Below are 12,942 nucleotides of genomic sequence, written 5' to 3'. Positions count from 1 at the left end.
TACATGTTATACAGAAAATAAATTAGAAAAATATGTTTGTCAGAAATATATACTGTAGAATTCATCCATCCATCCTTCATCCAATTCTACGTTGCCCCATGAAAAGCGTAGAAGCCCAGGGCTAGGCAATTTGGTCCTGACATTTAAGATGAGAGTGACCAGCCTCACTCATCCCTGAGTGGCATTACATGAGCAATAACCTCAACCACCCCTTGGATATAAACCTTCACCGGCTCAATCCGATTGGAGTGCTGTAATTTCCCACTGAACCACCAGGTGCCATAATTTGTTAATATGGTTACGACCCAGTGTAGTAAATGGTTTCCGGGTGTACAGGAAACCATTAGGCTTGTCACTCAGTGTAGGGTCACCCATAGGCAGAAGGAAGAGGAAAGAATGAAAGAAAGAAAGACGAAAGAGGGAGTGTAAAGTCACCCGTAGACAGAAGGACGAGGAAAGAATGAAGCAAAGAAAGACAGAAGAGGAAGGAAGGAATGGAGAGAGGAGAGGAAAGGGCAGACACCCGAGAACAGCACTACATCGAGTGAGTGGATGGTGAGCGCCCCCATCTACCACAAAATATATAGAAATATATACATATATATGGATATTTCAAGTAGTCCACAGTTTCAGTTTTCTGTCCAAAAGCTACACTGTGGACAACTGGCAGGCTAGACTATGAACTAGAATTTGTGATGACTCCAGTTCCCCACTATATACATTTAGGCTGTTTTTCACTGCTGTCATCACTCTCCTCCTGTTTTTTCTTTTCTCTGTCTTGTCCATAGTTTGTATTTCCCATCCCCCATTTGGATTTCAGTACTGTATTCTGTCTTAGTTTGATCCCTATTGAGCACATAATGTCTGGCTCATTTACCCTCAAGAAATCGTCTGTTTCTAGCGTTGCTGAGGTTAGACCATCTACATTAGCATATGCCACTTTCAATCTTTGGCATTGTTTGCTATTCTGTCGTCTCTCCCTCACTTCTTCGGTACCACCTCCTCAGTTTCTGATCCATAACTCTCCAGTAGTACTCAGTCTTGTCTTTCTGCGTTCTCTGGTCAATTTTTTCTCTCGCTTTCTTAACAAGTTCCTTTTATTTTAGCTCTCTCTTCCTCATTTGCATCTCTCTTTCCGGATATTTTTGAATCCTTCCTTATCTGCCAATTTCCAAGTCTTGTTGATTATTTCATTTACTGTGACCTGGGATTGATATTTTACTTTGAGTGGCCTTGCCCCTCCCTCCACATATTTCCCAGCCTAAACACTTCTTTGATCTCCTCATGGGCTTTGTCCTTTCCTTCCATAACTATTGACACTATTTCCTTCGCCTTCTCAGTTCTTCCCTTTCTCTTTCTGACCTCACTGACATCGGTTTTTCTTTCAAACTTGAGATAATCATGCACTTTTTCTTGTCTGCAGGATCTCTGGTAAGTGATTCTTTACTTTTAAGTACATTCACTGCTTTCCTCTGCACCTTTTCCCTGGTTTTCCTTTTTCTGTCCTTTAAAATATTCTTAAGACTTTTTTTATATTCCTGTTGAGTTTTTTTTCAACCCCTTATGATGTTCTTAGATTTCCTTGATATGTTCCTTATGCGTCTTAGTTTTAGATTCATGCCCATCAAGTTTACATTTCATCTTGTCCCTCTCCTCGTCCAATCTCATATTTTCCCATTTACGCTGTTTTATTTTACTTGCAGTTGTTTCATTACCCACTTTTAATTCAGACACCTTTCTCTCCTGGTCAGTACTGCGCTGGCAAATGCTCTCTAACCTATTTCTTAGCTCTTTTTATCTTCCTCTCCTGTTCTGAGGTTTGTTCTTGTAATTTGCTAATTATTGCCCATACCTGTTTTAATTCCTAGGCATTCTTCCCAGGCATTTTCTCCACATTTGTTACTCATGTTTGGTTCAGATTGTTACTTCCATTGCTTTGGTCATTATTGGAGGACCCTGTGAACTCACTATCATTGGATGTAAACAATGACCTGCTTCTCTCCACCATGGTGCAGTTGTACAAAATTTAGAACCGTTACTGTTTTACTCTGTTTGACCGACACCTCCAGCTTGTTTTCACTGAAATGAGACAGAACCACCACTCATGCACTCAGTTCACATACTCACAATAGGCATGCTTCCTTTTTGCTGCTGATTTTGCATTATTTTCACATGATATGTATGGAGCTCCGCCTCTGATGATGTCCTGTGTGTGTGTGTGTGTGTGTGTGTGTGTGTGTGTGTATTAGTCCTTGTACAAAAAATAATCCTGGCAGCTGTTCACCAGTTATGGAAATTGTTCAATAGAATCTGTAATTTTGTAGTCAGGTACATTATTTGAGAAAATTTCCTAGATTTGAATTTAAATGTGATGTTTTTCATTACCCCACAGATTATGGGAGATAGTAGGCCGTCTTAAGAATTTTGGTGTTGGAAGAATGGTTGTGAGGAGCCGCTTTGGAAGGTACCCTGAGCCCTGCTTCTACAGGATCATCACAGCTGAGCCATACTTTGACACTGGTCGTCCACATATGGATGAAGTGAGATAATTTTCTTTTACCTGTATCCATGTTTTATGTATGTCATTGCATATCGCATCTGATAGTGGTATTTGTTAATTTATACATTACGGTATAATGAACTACACTATTTTGTAAGGTTTCATGTCCTCCTAGTTTTATTATCAAGTAGCTAAGTATTGTTCTTTCATCTTCTGAAATACAGTAGACCCTCCCCATAAAGGACTAATTTGAGGGAAGCCTCATCTGATGCAGCCAATAATCATTTATATTCGATAGTACTGTCTTGAGGTGGGATTTCAAGCACCATCCATCCATCCATCATCCAATCCTACATTGCCCCATGAGGAGCGTAGGAGCCTGGGGCTAGGCAGTTGGTCTCGACATACAAGATGAGAGTGACCGGCCTCACTCGTCCCTGAGTGGCATTACATGAGCAACAAACTCCAACCTCCCCTTGGATATAAACCTACACCGGCTTAATCTGATTGGACATGTTTGAAATAAATTAATACAGTAGCCTATACTAGTACTAGAAAATATATACAGTGTACCCATTTTACTGTAAGTTGGCCTATAATATGCCCTTTTGCAGTTTATTTCACATAGTTGTCATAGCACTTCTTCATGAGTAGTACAGTAAAACCTCATTGATACAGACTCCTTTAGCCTAGATTCTGGCACATCCAGATAAAATTGAAACCTTATGAATTCCAAAAATATGGTTTAAAATATTTCCAATATCACATTAACTATCCACGCGAAAAGTGATTGTTATTTGTTTTCAAATTACGCTAGGTTTCCACAAGGCCTCCTGGCACCTTCGACACTTTTGTTGAAACACCTGTGAGCATTCATAACGTCAACTGGTTCATTGACCAATTTTTTTTTTCCCCCTGTACAGAGCCCTTGCACAGCGAATGTATTCAGAGTAAATGATTTGCCTAGTGAACGATCTATCTATCTAACTATTGCCATACGCCTTAATCCCATACAGGGTGGCCACAAACAAATTGTCTTCACGTTGCCCTGTCCCCCACCATTTCACTGCCTTACTCCCAGCTCCTGCCCCCCTCCATCATATACCTCTCCACTCCATCCCTCCATCTCATCCTTGGCCTCCCCCTCCCTCTCTCCCCCTCCAACTCACTCACATACACTCACCTCATCAGTCTCTCTCTCCCCATCCTCTCCACATGGCCAAACCACTTCAGTGTGTTTCTCCTAACGCTTTCTATCACATCCACATCACAACGCTCCTTCATGTCGTCATTTGTCAGTCTGTCTCTGCATGTGACTCCACATGCTCCTCTCAAATAACTCATTTCCACTGCTCTTACTCTTGACTTGTGTCCCTCCAAAAGGTCCAAGCTTCACTTCCATATGTTAATGTTGGTATCACAGTACTGTCATGTTGTAACTTTTTCACTTCCATGCTCACTTCCCTATTTCTTATCACTGCTTTCAAGGAACCAGCAACCTTTCTTTCTTGTTGTATGTTTTCAAGCACTTCACCCTCCAAACTTCCATCCTTACTCATCACACTACCCAAGTACTTAAACGTACTCACATTTTCCATTTCCTTCTCATCCAACCTTACTGTACATTCCCTGACTTCACTTCTCTCGAAGACGATAACTTTACTCTTCCCTACATTCACCTTTAGATTCTGTTTCTTAAACACTTTCCCAAACTCATTCACAAAGCCTTGCAGCTTCTCATCGTGTTCACTTAACAACACAGTATCATCTGGAAACAACAGTACAGGGAGTTTCCAAACACTATCCACTTTCATTAGGGTCACTCCAACATCCACTGCCCTACTTTGTATATCTTTTATAACCTTATCCATATACAGATTGAACAACCATGGAGACTTGACACATCCCTGTATCAAGCCAACCTTCAAATAGAAAAATTCACTCAGTTCACTATCCTCACGCACTGCAGCCTTAGCCCCATCAGACATACTCTTCACTGCATTCAGCAACTTCTCCATCTGCTCCATATATTCTTAATACCTTCCACAATCCTCTCCACCCTGTCATATGCTTTCTCCAAATCCATGAAGGCCGCATACAACTTCTTTCCCTTCTCTAGAAACTATTCCATTAAAGATCTAAGAATGAATATCTGATCTATACAGCCTATTCCCTTCCTAAAACCTCCCTGTTCTTCTCCAACTAATTCCTCTGTTCTTTCTCTAACTCTGTCAATAAGTATCCTACCATACTCTTTTCCTATTACACTAAGAAGACAAATGCCCCTATGAGTACCACACACTTCTTTTTCCCTTTTTCCTTTGTACAGGGGAATAATAATACCTGACATCCAATCCTCTGGAACTCTACCTTGCTCCCAGGCCAACCTGCACATCTTCCACATCCATTCTACTACTATCTCTTCGCTATGGTTCAGCATTTCACCACATACTCCATCAAAACCTGGGGCTTTCCTCAATTTAACTTTCTTCATTGCTTCTACAACTTCCATCCAACTGATTCCTTCCTCTCTTCTCACACCCCTCCTTCTCCCAGCCATTCCACAGCCACTTATACTCGCATTACTTTCATTCTCTATGTTCAGCAATTCATTAAAATGTTCTCTCCATCTGCTCACTTTTCTCTCTTCTCCACTAGTAATCTGCCGTTTTTATCTTTCACTCCCCGACTAACGTCACTGCCATCCTGTCTAACTCTCTTTACCTCTTTCCAGAACATTTTCTTACAGTCCCTCCACTTTATACTCAGATTCCTTCCAAATTCCGCATCCACCCTCCTCTTACTCTCTCTCACTAATCTTTTCATCTCTCTTCTCTCTCTTCCGTCCCTCAACTTCTTCTACACCCCTATTTCTCATCCACTTACTATATGCTTTCTTCTTTAGTGCCACAGCCTGTCTCACCTCTTCATTCCACCATTCTGTTCCTTGCATCCCCTTTTGTCTTCTCTTCACCCCACACACCACCTCACATGCTGCACATATTTCTTCTGTGAATATCCTGCACACACCTTCCACATCCTTCATCTGCTCCAGTCTATATTTTCCCAATCACTCCTCCACTTCTCTCATATTCTTCCTTTTTCTCATCCTCTTGTAACCTTTCCACTCTCCTTGCAACTACTCCTTCCTCCCGTCCTTGCCTTCTTCTGTTTCTCCATTTTTCTTGGACCTTAGTTTTGACCACCACCAAGTGGTGGTCAGAAAGTCCATTCTCTCAACCTCTATATGCTCTTGCATCCATTACACACCTTTGCATCCTTTCATCCACACACATAATCAATCATTGCCTTCCTTTCATTCAGTTCACCACCCACCATTCTCATCACTTGCCATGTATACCTGTGGATCATTTTGTGCCTGAAGAGGGTATTGGCTATCACCTACCTCCTCCTGGCACAAATGTCCACTAAAGCACTGCCATTCTCATCTATCTCAGCAGGCACACCCCACTCACCAACTATTCCATCCGCCTTCACAGTCCCTACTTTACCATTCATATCACCAGTTAAAAACACCCTCTCATTCCTTTCAAACTTTTCCATGCACACTTCCACATTTGTCCAGAACTCTTCTCTCACTATGCTTGCATGATCTTGTGTTGGCACATACACACTCACAATCACCCACATTTGTATTCCAACTTTCAGTCTTACCCACACAATCCTTGACCCAACTGATCCATACTCTCTTATATTCTCCTTCCATCTGTCACTCACAACAATACACACTCTTTCTTTTGCCCTCTCATTCTCACCTACTCCTGCACATATACCCCATCCATGCTCCCATTCTCTCACACTCTCACCTCTCCATTTTAGTTTCATTTATCCATATACATCCACTTTCGCACCCTCAAGCATCTGAACAATCTCTCTTTCTTTCACCTCATCATTTGCATCCCTTACCTTCCACGTCGCCATCCATATGATGTCCTTTGTTCGGTCCTTAGTCGTCATCTTTTGGTTCATCCTGGTCCGAGGCTTCTTGTTCGTATTTTTAGTTGTTTTCCGGGGAGGGGCACTAACCCTCCGCCAACCCACTTGCTGTCATGTAGAGAACAGGTGTTGGTTGGTTATAAGGTTACCACCCAGCATGGTAAATGGTTTCCTGGTTTTCCGGAAATCATTTGGCTTGCCACTCAATGTAGAGTTACCCTGAAAAACAGAGTACCTCTACACCAAGTGGGTGGATGATGGGTGCCTCCACCTACTGAGCAGGGGAATCAGGTCCACAAAACCATAAAGAATGTGTTGAACCCCAAATGAACAAAATTGGGGGAAAGAGTAGGCCATAATTGCCATCTCCCATATTTAACAACTCCCCCCCCCCCCTCCTCCCTCCTTAGTTGACGTTGCACAAGAGGCCAGATCTGAGCAACTTGTTGAGCAGAATTCAATGGAGGACAAAGATTTGCCTATGTCAGAGATCAGTAAAATTCTAACGGCAGTGGATGTTCTGAGAGAAGAGGTCAAGGCAAATGAAACCAGGTACCTAAGGACACAGGAAGTGCTCAGTGGAGTAGAAATGACTTTTCGTTATTGCATTGAAAGGCACAATATGGAAGTCAGCAGAAGAAAACACTCATCACGTCCTACTACCGAACTCAAGAACAACAGAAGCCAGTTGCCTCCACATCGTCTCCTACACTTCCTGGGGAAGACAGTGATGGTGTGATGTCAGTGGTGTCATGTTTGGACTTTGAAGGTTTTATGGGAGAGGTGAATGAGGCAGAGGCAGGTGGAGAAGTGGTACAGTCAGGTGATGAGGGCGAGACTGGAGATGGGAACGAGGGAGTGGAAGGTGATGTGGCAGGGACACCCTAAGTGTATCTCCCTGCCTCAGAACCACCTGTATTCAAGCCAATCAGGACTGCCATCTGCTCCATTTAAAGTAATTAACCATGTGTTTTTTATTTTATATATCTGTATTCTGTGTGTTTCAAGTGTGCCCTTTAGTACATCTCTGTGGCTCAAAAAGTGGACTTTGAGGGAGCGGTGCCGCCCATATGCTGTTTTTCCCATAAGATGCGTTGTTCAGTGAATAAATTCAAAGTGAACGAGCTCGTTTGCCACCCATAAACTCATTCACTGTGCGAGGGCACTGTATGTATATATATATATATATATATATATATATATATATATTGTTTCGTTTTTAAGGCTCCAACATGCTTGCATGCGTCGGCCTTGGTTATCTAATGGCGGCTCTCGATGCTGCACGATCCATTGTAGCCTCCCTGTTCAGTCCCTTAACCCTGAGGTCACACTTAATGACCTCGTCCAATGTCTTTCTCGGTCTACCCCTTGTAACCCCACCCCCAATATTAACACTTCCCACCTTCCTCACCCAATTATCATCCCCCATCCTCTCCACATGTCCAAACCATCTCAATCTATTCTCCTCATCACAATACCAATACACTCCAGTCCCATCCTACCTCTCAACTCTTCCATCGTGAACCCAGCCCCTCCAGACCTTGGACGCAGGGACGCATTAGACATCCATCTAATCATTGTCATTTCTGTACGTCTGAGCTGGCGAATATCCTCCTCCTTCACTGCCCAGGTCTCACTACCATACAGCATTACACTCCTAACACATGCTGCTTACAAAGACCCCTTAGCATGTAGGGAGAGTCCTCTCAATGTCAGGAGAGGCAAGAGCTCCCTGAACTTCTTCCAACCACTTTTCACCCTAGCCACAGAGCTAGCTCCAGCCCCACCTCCAGCACACAGCATGTCTCCCAAATAACAAAACTCTTCCACACACTCAAGAGATTCACCAACAAGTTCAATTCTTTCACATCTGACAATCTCCACCTGCTCTCCCCAACATGCCGTACACATAAAAATCAGCATTATCTCACAGTCTACCTCTGATACCACTACATCTCTTATGCACCCATTTATCACAAACACAGCACAAGATGGAATTACTTCCCACGCCCTTGTGGCAGACTGCACATGGCCACTCTCCCTCGTCTTTGACAGTACTGCCACCAACCCTAGATATCATCACTTTTGTTTTATCTGGATTTACCCCTTGGGGTAGGGGGGTTTTTCAAGAATACTCCCCCAGTATCCCTGCTTGTCGTAAAAGGTGACTAAAAGGGTTGGCGGAGGGTTAGTGCCCCTCCCCGGAAAACAACTAACTAAAAAAAACAAACAATAAGCCTCGGACAAGGATTGACCAAACGACAACGACCAAGGACCGGACAAAGGACATTGTAATTGAAACTTGGAATGTAAGGGGAGCGAATGATGAGGTGAAAGAGAGAGAGATTGTCCAGGTGCTTGACGATGCAAAAGTGGATGTATGTGGAATAACTGAAACAAAATGGGGAGGAGAAAGTGTGAGAGAATGGGAGTATGGATGGAGTATATGTGCAGGAGTAGGTGAGAATGAGAGGGCAAAGGAAGGAGAATGTATAGTTGTGAGTAAAAGATGGAAGAGGAGCATAAGACAGTTTGGATCAGTTGGGTCAAGGATTGTGTGGGTAAAGTTGAAAGTTGGAATACAAATGTGGGCGATTGTGTGTGTGTATGCGCCAACGCAAGATCATGCTAGAAGAGTGAGAGAAGAGTTCTGGACAAATGTAGAAGTGTGCATGAAAAAGTTTGGAAGGAATGAGAGAGTGTTTTTGATTGGTGATATGAATGGTAAAGTTGGGAATGTGAAGGTGGATGGAATAATTGGTGAGTGGGGTGTGCCTGCTGAGATAAATGAGAATGGGAGTGCGTTAGTGGACGTTTGTGCTGGGAGGGGGTTGGTGATAGCCAATACCTTCTTCAGGCACAAAATGATCCACAGGTATACATGGCGAGTGATGAGAAGGGTGGGTGGTGAACTGAATGAAAGGAAGGCAATGATTGATTATGTGTGTGTGGATGAAAGGATGCGAAGATGTGTAATGGATGCAAGAGTTTATAGAGGTTCGGGGAGTGGACTTTCTGACCACTACTTGATGGTGGCCAGAATTAGAGTTCAAGTAAGATGGAGGAATAGAAGAAGGGAAAGACGAGAGGAAGGAGTAGTTGCAAGGAGAGTGGAAAGGTTACAAGAGGATGAGAAAAAGGCAGAGTATAAGAGAGAAGTGGAGGAACGATTGGGCAAATATGAATTGGAGCAGACGGGAGACGTGGAAGGTGTGTGTAGAATATTTACAGAGGAAATATGTGCAGCATGTGATGTGGTGTGTGGAAGGAAGAGAAGACGGAGGGGTGTGGAAGGAACAGCATGGTGGACTGAAGAGGTGAAACAGGCTGTGGCACAAAAGAAGAAAGCATACAATGAATGGATGAGAAATAGGGGCGTGGAAGAGGTTGAGAGGCGGAAGAGAGAGGTGAAAAGATTAGTATGGGAGAGTAAGAATAGAGTGGATGAGGAATTTGGAAGGATTTTGAGTGTAAAGTGGAGGGACTGGAAGAAAATGTTCAGAAGAGAAGTGAAAAGAGTAAGACAGGGTGGAAGTGAAGTTAGCAGGGGAGTGAAAGATGAAAATTGTAGATTACTAGGGGAGAAGGGAGAAAAAGTGAGCAGATGGAGAGAACACTTTAAGGAATTGTTGAACATAGAGGATGGAAGTAATGCGAGTATTAGTGACTGGGGAATGGCTGGGAGAAGGAGGGAGGTGAGAAGACAGGAAGAAATCAGTAGGATAGAAGTTGTGGAAGCAATGAAGAAAGTTAAATCAGGGAAAGCCCCAGGAATTGATGGAGTGTGTGGTGAAATGCTGAAGCATGGGGGAGAGATAGTAGTAGAATGGATGTGGAAGATGTGCAGATTGGCCTGGGAGGAAGGTAGAGTCCCGGAGGATTGGGAGTCAGGTATAATTATTCCCTTGTACAAAAGAAAAGGGGAAAAAGAAGTGTGTGGTAATCATAGGGGCATTTGTCTTCTTAGTATAATAGGAAAAGTGTATGGTAGGATACTTATTGACAGAGTTAGAGAAAGAACAGAGAAATTAGTTGGAGAAGAACAGGGAGGCTTTAGGAAGGGAAGAGGTTGTGTAGGTCAGATATTCATTCTTAGATCTTTAGTGGAAAAGTTTCTTGAGAAGAGAAAGAAGTTGTATGCGGCTTTCATGGATTTGGAGAAAGCATATGACAGGGTGGATAGACAAGGATTGTGGAAAGTGTTAAGAATATATGGAGTAGATGGAAAGTTGTTGAATGCTGTGAAGAGTATGTACGATGGTGCGAAGGCCGCAGTGCGTGTGGATGGTGAACTAAGTGAATTTTTCTCTTTGAAAGTTGGGTTGAAACAGGGATGTGTCATGTCTCCATGGTTGTTCAATCTGTACATGGATGGGGTAATAAAAGAGGTACAAGGTAGGGTAGTGGATGTTGGAGTGGCCCTGTTGAGAGAGGATAGTGTTTGGAAACTCCCTGTACTGTTGTTTGCAGATGATACTGTGTTGTTGAGTGAAGACGAAGGGGAGCTGCAAGGCTTGGTGGATGAGTTTGAGAGAGTGTGTAAGAAACAGAATCTAAAGGTGAATGTAGGGAAGAGTAAAGTGATGGTCTTTGAGAGAGGTGAAGTTAGTGAATGTACAGTGAGGTTTGATGGTGAGGAATTGGAAAATGTGAGTACGTTTAAGTACTTGGGTAGTGTGATGAGTAAGGATGGAAGTTTGGAGGGTGAAGTGCTTGAAAGGGTACAGCAGGGAAGAAAGGTTGTTGGTTCTTTGAAAGCAGTGATAAGAAACAGGGAAGTGAGCATGGAAGTGAAAAAGTTACTACATGACAGTATTGTGATACCAACTCTAACGTATGGAAGTGAAGCTTGGACGTTGTTGGAAGGACACAAGTCAAGAGTGAGAGCAGTGGAAATGAGTTATTTAAGAGGAGCCTATGGAGTCACATGGAGAGACAGGCTGACGAATGAGGATATGAAGGAGCGTTGTGGTGTTGATGTGGATGTGATAGGAAGCGTTATGAGGAACACACTGAGGTGGTTTGGCCATGTGGAGAGGATGGAGGGTGAAAGACTGACGAAGAGAGTGTATGTGAGTGAGGTGGAGGGGGAAAGAGGGAGGGGGAGGCCGAGGATGAGATGGAGGGATGGGGTGGAGAGGTATATGAGAGAGGGGGGTGTGAGTTGGGAGCAGGGGAGTGAAATGGCAGGGGACAGGGCGACTTGGAGACAATTTGTTTGTGGCCACCCCAAACGGGATTGAGGCGTCTGGCAAGAGATAGATAGATAGACCCTTAAGCCCTTGTGCCTCATACCATCTCTCCATTTCCTAAACCTTTCCTCCACCTCCCTTTCATTCTCTGCAATCAACACCAAGTCATCAGCATACAACAACTCCCACGGGAGTCCGTTTCTAAAGTCACGTGAAAGGGCTTCAAGTACCATGATGAACAACATGGGACTCAAAACTGACCCCTGATGCACACCAACATTCACGGAAAACCCATCACTCAAATCTCCATTCACTCTTACCTGGGTGTGATCACCCAAATACTTAGCCATAACCACCCTAACCAGCCACTCCTCCAAGCCAAGCTTTCTCATTGCCCACTTCACCACCTCTCTAGGGACTCTGTCAAAGGCCTTTTCCAATAAACAAAAACAAAATAAAGATCCCTTCTCCGACCAATATATTTTTCCTGAAGCTGTCGAACAATGAATATGGCATCAGTGGTTCCCCTGCCTGGCATAAACCCAAACTGCATCTCATCAATATTCACTCTTTCTCTAATCATACCGTCTAAAACTCTCTCCATTACCTTCATTATCTGATCTAAAAGCTTTATACCTCTATAATTTCCTCTTTCCAGGGCATCACCCCTCCCTTTATTCACATTTACAATTACACTCTTCAGCCAATCATCTTGGACAGCACACTCATAAATAATCTTATTTATCAGGTCAGTGACTAACTTCACCCGTATATCGCCTGAGGCCTTCAACATTTCGGCAGTCAACCCAGACACGCCTGCTGCCTTCCCCACCTTTATCCTGCCTATTGCCTCACTCACAGTAGCAGCGTCAATCAAAGGCCTAGGGCCAGACACTGGATCTGCTAGCTCTAAACCTTCTCTGTCCAAGTCATTCAACAGCCGGTTATAATGCTCTCTCCATGCATCTTTAATATCCTCACTGTTCACCACTACCCTTCCTTCATCATTCTTCACACACTGCTCACCTATAATATCCCAATTATATACACACACACACACACATAAATATATATATATATATATATATATATATATATATATACAGTAACCTGTCAACTAACGTGAGTTTAAAAAATGTGCTTTTGTTTTAACACGAGCAAATATTTAAGGAAGTGTGTTTAACTAACAAGGGTTTCTCGATTTAAAGCGACTTTACACGTACGTGATGGTTTCAAATTAGCTGCGCTTCTTGGACAGTTCTGACTGATAGACCGTGTGTGGCAGTTTATGCA

At 43.2% G+C, this 12,942-nt stretch overlaps 1 protein-coding gene across 7 annotated transcripts in view; it reads left to right on the top strand.

Moving 5' to 3' along the window:
* mRpS34 (mitochondrial ribosomal protein S34) overlaps positions 1-12,942 on the top strand; it is a 200,617-nt gene that overhangs the window by 97,738 nt on the left and 89,937 nt on the right. For all 7 annotated transcript variants that reach the window (XM_080276002.1, XM_080276007.1, XM_080276003.1 and 4 more), the window contains exon 2: positions 2,393-2,540. In XM_080276002.1, the coding sequence (XP_080132128.1) occupies positions 2,393-2,540 (148 nt within the window). The remainder of the gene's footprint in view (positions 1-2,392; positions 2,541-12,942) is intronic.

Source organism: Coenobita brevimanus, chromosome 63, assembly GCF_032717465.1.
Source record: "Coenobita brevimanus isolate Jiangsu-jjx chromosome 63, ASM3271746v2, whole genome shotgun sequence".
Classification (NCBI taxonomy): Eukaryota; Metazoa; Arthropoda; class Malacostraca; order Decapoda; family Coenobitidae; genus Coenobita; species Coenobita brevimanus.
This window is presented reverse-complemented; position numbering and strand designations above follow the sequence as displayed.